Below are 9,819 nucleotides of genomic sequence, written 5' to 3'. Positions count from 1 at the left end.
ACAGCAAATCCTTCATGTGTGCGGACCTTATAGGAATTAAGCCTCCTAGAAGGAATATTAGTCCAATTCCCTGCAAGAAGAATGTCAGTAATCCTGGAAGACTCACTGCAGCTGGAAAGGGAGTTTTCAAATGGGAAATGCGGAAGACAAGAGCAGAGAGAGAACTGTCAAGAACTATGTGACAAAAGGCAGAGTAGCAATGGGACCAGAGTGGGCAAACAAGCAGTAGTGACTCTCAAACAGATGAGGCTAGGTTTTACTACATTACCTGGGCTTTGTGAAGAAGTTCCAGAGCTGGAGTTTTAAAATGCCTCAAAGTCAACGTTTTCCCCTTGCATTTTTTCTGTGTTAAGAAAAAAAAGGTTTCTTTTCAGACAAAAGGGATTCCTCCTAGGATGCCCAACCTAGGGGATGGTTCTGTGTGTCTTTTTGAGATTATGCTAATAAGTGTGCCTAGTGCCAAGGAGGATCTCGGGATACTCCAGGATCCCAGTACTGACATTTCTTGAAGAATTTGTCCTTATGCTCTGTGATGACCTAGAATTTTATGGTCTGTTAAGCAGAGTATTGATGTATATGGATACAATATGCTTGCAGGTAAAGTGCATCTGACAATTCGAGAAGTAGGAGGGTGCTCATAACACGGTATAAGTTTGAACAATACTGAAATTATACAATGAGGAAATTGAGGGTTGAAGTGATGTCAGAGCAGGGCGGGCATTTCATATAGTGTACTGAACATTACCTCTTGTGTCAAAGGGAAAAAATTCAAAAATTGGCCTAGGCCTGCAAGATCATTCTGGTATACTGGGGAAGAAGGCAGATGATATAGCCAGGTCAAAAATGTGCCATCAGGCCATTCTACTGTGCTGCCAGATGTTACATGCACAGTCGACCCTTCCAGTGGCTTTTGCACCACTGAGCTAAGCAGATTCACAAAGCTTATCCAGAGATTTTCTAATCTAAAGCACACACGACTAGGAATCACCACACACCAGGAATCAAGTTGCCCTTCAATCTAGACAACTAGATTTCTTTGGATAAGTGTCTTCATAAAGAAAAACTCTAGAAGTAGTACAGACAGCAGAACTAGTACTTTATGATGTACTAAGAATTCAGAAGATTGTATTTAGCATGACTTTACATTAGTGGATAGCAAAGAGCCAATCAATGCTTATCGAATAAAAGACTTAGTAAAATTTGTCAATTGTGGAGTTCCTAACTTGGAGCATTTGCATTGTCTTTTGTTAGCATCTCTAGGTGAGGGAAAAAAATGAAATTATTGGTGTCAACTTTTATACTCCTTTTGGCAAATTCTTCTTGACTGTAAAATTTTGTATTATACAGGAAAAGGAAGCTTAACAATTCTGGGGCTGATAGAAGGAAGGACAAACTTCATATTATCAATTAAGCTGAGATATTTATTGAGTAACTTCTATGTGCCAGGTTCCTTAAAGAAACAGGCCCTGCCCTATGGGAGGGCTCACAAGTGTATGAAGGAAACAAAGTAAACAGGTATTTTCAATCTAATGGGGTTAGATCCTGTTTTCATATAGCTTAAGGCAAACCCCCTAATCATTTCAGATTTTCTCAGGTAAAACATTCTAAAATTAGCAATACTTTCAACTGCCTGCATGCTTTGGTAATTATGCGAGGTTCCCATGACACAGGCTCTAGAACCCAGTTTTAAGGACAGAAACACCTTCTCAATCTACGAAGAGTTAAGCACTCTCTGTGACAGCTGACTCTCCATAAACTCACAATTAATTGATATATAATATGAGCACTATAATGGGAATTACAATGGGAAAGTAAGTTAGTTGGAGGACTGTGGTAACTTGGCTGCACAGAAAGGACATACACTCATGGTTAGTACCAGATAAAGACCGAGTAAGAAACTAGTAAGCACAGAAATGAATATACTTACCGAGTTTACCAAAAACATAATAAAGACCTGGACATTTTCAAAGGCTATCATAGCATAGTAGATTGTTGTTCTCTAACCATGAGACAAAAATGCCATCTCAAGATCTGGAGTTAAAAACCCAGAATGAATGGACTTTTTTTTTTTTTTTTAAGGCTTTTGTTATTTTTCCAGATTCCACACACCCTCATTTGTTACTGTAAAATAAAAACTTTTGCTTTAGTTTACAAAAAACTCAGGCTCATTGCAGAAAACGTAGAAAATATAAGGGTCAAAAAGCTAGACCACCCATAATTATCACATAAGGCTAACTTCTTGAACATTTTGGCATTATTCCTGTGAGGCCAGACCATTTCCTATGTATTACTATGTGTTTTGTGTCATGTTTTTTTTTTTTTTTAAACATCTTTATTGAAGTATAATTGCCTTACAATGGTGTGTTAGCTTCTGCTTTATAACAAAGTGAATCAGTTATACATATACAATATGTTCCCATATCTCTTCCCTCTTGCATCTCCCTCCCTCCCACCCTCCCCATCCCACCCCTCTAGGTGGTCACAAAGCACCGAGCTGATCTCCCTGTGCTATGCGGCTGCTTCCCACTAGCTATCTATTTTACATTTGGTAGTGTATATATGTCCATGACACTCTCTCACCCTGTCACATTTCACCCCACCCCCTCCCAATATCCTCAAGTCCATTCTCTAGTAGGTCTGTGTCTTTATTCCCGTCTTGCCACTAGGTTCTTCATGGCCTTTTTTTTTTTTTTTCCTTAGATTCCGTATACATGTGTTAGCATACTGTATTTGTTTTTCTCTTTCTGACTTACTTCACTCTGTATGACAGACTCTAACTCCATCCACCTCATTACAAATACCTCCATTTCATTTCTTTTTATGGCTGAGTAATATTCCATTGTATATATGTGCCACATCTTCTTTATCCATTCATCTGTCGATGGACATTTAGACAGCCTCTTCAGTAAGTGGTGCTGGGAAAATTGGACAGATACATGTAAAAGTATGAAATTAGAACACTCCCTGACACCATGCACAAAAATAAACTCAAAACGGATTAAAGACCTAAGTGTAACGCCAGACACTATCAAACTCTTAGAGGAAAACATAGGCAGAACACTCTATGACATACATCACAGCAAGATTCTTTTTGACCCAGCTCCCAGAGAAATGGAAATAAGAACACAAATAAACAAATGGGACCTAATGAAACTTAAAAGCTTTTGCACAGCAAAGGAAACCATAAACAAGACCAAAAGACAACCATCAGAATGGGAGAAAATATTTGCAAATGAAGCAGCTGACAAAGGATTAATCTCCAAGATTTACAAGCAGCTCATGCAGCTCAATAACAAAAAAACCAACAACCCAATCCAAAAATGGGCAGAAGACCTAAATAGACATTTCTCCAAAGAAGATATACAGATTGCCAACAGACACATGAAAGAATGCTCAACATCATTAATCATTAGAGAAATGCAAATCAAAACTACAATGAGATATCTCACACCGGTCACATCATCAAAAAATCTAGAAACAATAAATGCTGGAGAGGGTGTGGAGGAAAGGGAACACTCTTGCACTGTTGGTGGGAATGTAAATTGATACAGCCACTATGGAGAACAGTATGGAGGTTCCTTAAAAAACTACAAATAGAACTACCATACGACCCAGCAATCCCACTACTGGGCATATACCCTGAGAAAACCATAGCTCAAAAAGAGTCATGTACCAAAATGTTCATTGCAGCTCTATTTACAATAGCCAGGACATGGAAGCAACCTAAATGTGTCATGTTTTATATATTGATTTTTAGTTTCAAGTGGGACTTTCCAGACCTTGTCCCAGGTCCTAGGAATGCACTCTACTTGGACCTTGCTGGTATCTCACGAAGACTGACTATTCAGACCAGCAGTTCTCCAACTTTAGCGTGCATAACAATCACTTGGAGGCCGTGTCAGAACAGGCTGCTGGGCCCCACCCAGTTTCTGATTCAGTAAGTCTGGGTGGGATCTGAAACTTGCATTTCTATTGAGTTCCCAGGTGATGCAAATGCTGATGCTGCTGGTCTGGGATCATACTTTGAGAATCACAGAAAACTGAAAAACAGAGAGACCAGCTGTTTAAACACTGGTGTGGCTTGTATTCTCAAAAATACTTAGTGTCACTATTTAAGTAGAATTTTTTCTCTTAAGTTGATTTCATTCAGGAAATAAGTGTAATAGGTCAGTTCACTGAAGTCCAAAATCTATTCATATTTAATAGAAATTGGTGTGCTTTGGCTAGGAGGACATTCTGAGTGTTTTTGACCACAGCCATTCCACATTCCATAGTGAATTCTGAGCATATAAAGGCCCTCAGTTGGCCCCCAATTGCCTCCCCAGCCTCATCTTCCCTTAGTCATCCTCCCCTTTGGCACCAAAATATTTCCTCATGGCTCCCCACACTTCCCTTTACACATGCCCTTCTCTGTACCTGGAACGCTTCCCTTTCCCACCATTCTTCCAATCAGACTTAAAACCACAATTCAAATACTGTATGTCTGTATGAGCTCTTCCCTGAAACACTAAGCAGTAATCACTCCTTTGTGCTTTTAGTATTTTGTTCTTTTCTTTATATGTTATATTAAAACTATGTTTACTTACCTATGTTAAGTCATACAACCCTAAAGGGTAGGTAGTGTGTCATACTCCGATCTGAACCACTGACAAGTTTAGAGTGTGTTGAGTTATACAGACAGATAAACAGATAATTGCAATATATAAAACATAGTGCCTAACCCAACAGCATATAAGAGAACCTCCCTAAATGGTCCAGAAGCACGTGTTCCTATAGTGAAAGACAGTATAGTGTGATGGACAAGTGTAGCAGGCTTTTGAGCTGGACTTACCTGAGTTCAAACCTTGGCTCTGCCACTAGCAGTGTAACATGGATAAACTACTAATGTTACACACCTTAGTTACCACACCTATAAAACATGGGTAACAGAGGTGCCCTTCTCAAAGGGTTGCTGTAAGGCACAAATGGGTTAATACATGTAAAATGCTTAGAGTAGTGCCTGGCACATAGTGAGTGCTCAACAAGTGTTCACTAATGTTATTTCTACAGTGTAAAAGGTGCGAGCTGGTTTTCCTCTCAACAACCAGAAATCAACAACCCAGTTCGGAAAAATGACAAACCTGTGAAAGATGTAACATAAAGCAGAGAAGTAGGTATTATATGTCAAAAAATTAAGTACTGATGAAATAAATATATATTCTCCTGGGATGACTATTTTAAATAAAATCCATTCATCTGTATGTTTAGGTTCAGGTGTGTTTGTTAAAAAATAAAACAAAAAAAGCAGCTCTAATACTAGGTAGAGTCATATGAGATTATCTTTGTAGTTCAAAGACCATCAAGTATTAGCATTTTTACGTGTTTCAACCTAACACTTTCTAGTTACACTTTGCTCTCAAAAACTGAAGATAAGCTTTCCACAGATATATGTGAGAGAGAAAGAAAGAGAGAAAGAGAAAGAGAATTAGGTTTTCTGTATAACAGCAGAAAATAAAGGAATTCTGCCTCCAAAGCATCTTTGGAGGACACCTAATTCAACCCCATAAAAAAACAAAGTCAAATGTCTAGGAGAGAATCTCAAAGTAAATATTTTGAAGAGAATAATGAGGTATGCTTATATATTTTAATGAATTCAGAAAAATCTTCACTGCCTCTCTTCATCTTTTTTTAAAATTTCTTGGCCGCACCACGCAGCATGTGGGATCTTAGTTCCCTGACCAGGGATCGAACCCACACCCCCTGCATCCCTGCATTGGAAGTGCGGAGTCTTAACCACTGGACTGCCAAGGAAGTCCCTTCCTCTCTTCATCTTGTATAAAAGTATAGGTATTGTATGTGATCTGTGACAAAGGAAGGGAGGGAGGGAAGGAGGGAAAGAAAGGGAGAAAGAAAACGACAATTATAGCCTTATTTGCCCACCATAAAGATATTAAACTCATATTTATCACTTTACATTTTTCTATATAAATGTATTTTTATAGCAATCAACTTGCAAAGGAGCACGTCAAACTTAATGTTACTCAAATTTTTCTTTAATAAAGAAAAATCAAAGGAATAATTTAACAAATATGCTCAAATGACAAAGATGATTTGTTTAGGAATCTTAAGGGTAGCAGAGATGTACGCTAAGAGAGTACCATCATAAAAAAAAAAGGCATTCATTCATTCTATGACTTGAAAATGTCTCAAGATAAAAATACTAATTCAATAAGAAAATATTTCATATTTCTTTTATCACAGAGACTGTAAATTTAATTAACTCATTTCTATATCAAGTTATGCAGTATACCTTCCTTTCTCTAGCTTCTCATGCAAAAGATTAGGGAGTTTTTCTCAAAATACAGCAAGTCAGTGCTAATATTTTCAAGTCACAGCTTGGAGTCAGCCTAGAAGAGCTTGGCTAGGAAGGACATTTATATTCACCTGTACCCCAGCCTGATATCAGCTCTCTCCTTTTTTAGTTACCCTCTATTACTAATGAATGATTCCTTATACTTACTCAATAGACAAATTACAACAAATGTATTTATAAATTAATATAATATCATTCAAGGTGGAGGAGAGGAGCTGGAGCCTAATGACACCCTGGCACTGTTTTTAGAAAAACCACCTCATTCCAGCTAATAAATAAAAATAATACTTTAACAAAAAGTATTCATCCTGCCTATATGCTTCCCCTAAAATGCTGTGTAAGAGACTTAGAATTCAATAAAATTAGGATATAAAAAGTAATGAGTACACCTTTAAAAAGGTAAGAAGTATAAATGAGAACTGTTTCCTGTAATCCTAACCACATTACCTCATGAGTAATTTTCAGGACAATTATTGTAAAAATACAATAAATACTATAATGGAAATATAGGGATTCATTTATTACTTTTTGGTTTACAAACAAAGGCACCCAATAATGCTTCTATTTATTTCTTATAAAAGACTATCGATTTACATTTAAAACAAAAAGCAAAAAACCCTGAAACAGTTCCTACAGACAAGCACAAAAAAGGGAGAGAAGATTTTTCCTCCCTGCTTCCAAGCTTTATTACGCAGATTCAGAAAATATTTATTTTATACCATCCTTAAGTCAAAGAATGTATTGCCATGCTTCTCTGTGTTGAGTTTTTGAACATATTAACGTTGCCAAGTCAAGTTTAAATATAGTTATAATGACTTCACGACTGACAAATGCATATGCCAGAATTATAAGAATCAAGGGTGAATAGGGGAAAAAAACCCAATGTTTAAAAAACAGCTTTATCAAATGAGTTAAATGAAATATTAGATTTATTTAACAGGCTATCCTGTTAAAATTTGAGTTTGTGTGTAAAACACAATCAGAAAGAACTAAAAACCATGTCTAGCAAATGACATAAATACAAATGATTTCCAAAATCTTTGTTTGAGTTAAGCTTAAAGTCAAGTTGGTGAGGATTAACAACCTATATACTCTTTAAACTAATTTTAGAACTTTTAAGTTCCAGAATGACATATTAATTTATTCATTAGCTTTCTTTTGACAAAAGAATTCTAAACACACAAAATTAATGCAGTGGCCTCAGCACCCTCCCAGTTATCATTTCTTTAAGTTAGATTACAGGAACAATGACAGAGTTCAGAGACATACACCTTCCATGTACTTCACACGCCTGCTGAAGTTGTACCTGATTCTTTTGCAAGACACAAAGACAATTCATCTGATTCTAAGTATATTCAGCAGATGTGTAAAAATCATACAAATGTTAGCATGTTTTCAACACATTATGGAAATGTATTTGGAGAGATGGAGTACTCAATGTATAGGACATCTATAGTTAACTTTGTGGGCCACTTCAAATCAAAGGCATCATCATTTATTCCATTTTTAGACACTGCCATGGTCTCTCACACCTTACACAAGGTATGGTCCTAGACCAGAGACTTTAGTATCACTGCAAAGAATACATAAGTATTTATATTTATATACATATTTCTTTTAAAATAATGTTTTAAAAGGTTTACTACAGAAAATCTGGCTTCAACATGGAAGCATTTTCCTTTTCAAGATTATACACCTGCATGGAAGAAGGTGGTTTCCTTTACATTTAGTTTTTTCACAATAACAAAATAAACTTCTTATACATTGCATTTAAATTGATGAAGAAAATTAAGATGTAAAGTTCTATGTAACTTTTTGTATTGTGAACTGACTTCATTAAACATATTCAAGATACATTGTTAATGATTTAAATATAGTACAACTTGATCAGCTAAATTAGAACATGTTATGCTGATATGTTAAAGCAAATGTGTTATAACAGTAAGGAGAGTTACCTACTATTAAGATTTAAAGGGAATTATAATGTATCATTAAAATATACATCGATTTTCTTGCTATTACTTGTTTCTATAATGAATTCCTTTCTAAAAGCTAAAACCACATGCAGAAAAAAATAAATGATATTTTTAAACTCATTCAACAGTTTGCTACTTTATGTGGTATGTAAATAAAGTTCTTTAATTTTATACACATTATTTTATGTATTATTTAGTTTTTCTGGAAGAAATTCAGCTCTCAAGGTCAAAAATTAGTATGTGTTTACACACATATGAAAACATTTTCTTAATGCTATGACTACCTGCAAATACATTCCTCCATAGTAATGTACTTTTAGTTTTCATTGGAAAGACAGTATAAGCCTTTTAAAGTCCTATTAATAAAATTTAAAAAGGGCAGAGAGCACAAGTATGGTGAATTCCTCCCTGCACCCACACCTGCTTGTCAAAGTCTCAAGTAATCATCCAGCTTCAAAATATGAACAAAATGTCACAGAACTGATTTTCATTTGGTCATAATGTGGTCAAGAAAAATGTATTCCTATTCTTTTTGATACTAACAGTCTTACTGAATTTTCATTTTCCTTCTAAAAACACATAGCATATGTTGACATGGATTCTCAAACTCATTTAGATCCAGTAGGGCCTCTATAATAATATATAGCCTTCTGATTATGAAAGCAACTGACTGCTTATAGAAAAATGATATGCATCAGACCTCTAATCAGAGAAAGAAAAATAAGAACGTGTCTCTCATGTCTGAGACCACTCAATAACTTACAGGATGAGGTGAAAATAGTTTGGCTGTAATTTTAACAAAACTAAAACCCACTTGAACTGATGAAAAAAATCAAACACTAAAGAATCAAATATCTACCACTTAGCTAGTATTCCTGTCCAAATAAATGCTTTCCACTGCACTAAATATTATAATTAGAAAATCACTGTATGTTAAGGCATATTTTAATTAATATGTTCCAGAATTGCACAGTTATACTGGTCAGTGTTCCTATTTCCCCACTCCTACCCTCACCCAACCCCTTTTCCCCAGGGATCAAAATGTTAAGTCATGGTTTTGGTGGCTATTATAGATTTGAGTTGGCATACCACAGTGTGTTCACTAGGTTTTTATGAGCATACGTTAAAATGTTACATAAAATGTACCATAATTTACTCCACACTCTGAGTTAAGATGGTTTAATGTCTTGACAAAAGGTGAAATGACTTAAGTACATTTTACATTTTGTGCATTTAGACCACCATATGCATAGATGTTCTAATGCTAAATTCTTGTCTTCAGTATCTCATAGTGCTGGATGCTCGGAAGTAAGACAGAAACTTGTAACACAGACTAACCACAAAGTACCAGATGTTTCTTGCCATTTGTGATCTTGCGATAAAAATGCGCCAAATCAGGATCACGAGGATAGTATTGAAACCATAACGTATGTTCCTCAACCTGAAAAGCAAATCAAGAAATGTACTGGATACTATTTTCTAGAATAGAAT

At 35.8% G+C, this 9,819-nt stretch overlaps 1 protein-coding gene across 3 annotated transcripts in view; it reads right to left on the bottom strand.

Moving 5' to 3' along the window:
- Positions 1–2,801: 2,801 nt before the first annotated feature.
- Positions 2,802–9,819, bottom strand: part of FAR1 (fatty acyl-CoA reductase 1) — a 77,625-nt gene continuing 70,607 nt past the window's right edge. For 2 of the 3 annotated variants that reach the window (XM_068554517.1, XM_068554514.1), the window contains one exon: positions 6,011–9,769. In XM_068554517.1, the coding sequence (XP_068410618.1) occupies positions 9,607–9,769 (163 nt within the window). In that variant the 3' untranslated portion in view covers positions 6,011–9,606. Of the gene's footprint in view, positions 2,916–6,010; positions 9,770–9,819 lie in introns of those variants that run through there. The other variant, XM_068554516.1, reaches the window with a different exon arrangement.

Source organism: Eschrichtius robustus, chromosome 11 (genome assembly GCF_028021215.1).
Source record: "Eschrichtius robustus isolate mEscRob2 chromosome 11, mEscRob2.pri, whole genome shotgun sequence".
NCBI lineage: Eukaryota > Metazoa > Chordata > Mammalia > Artiodactyla > Eschrichtiidae > Eschrichtius > Eschrichtius robustus.
This window is presented reverse-complemented; position numbering and strand designations above follow the sequence as displayed.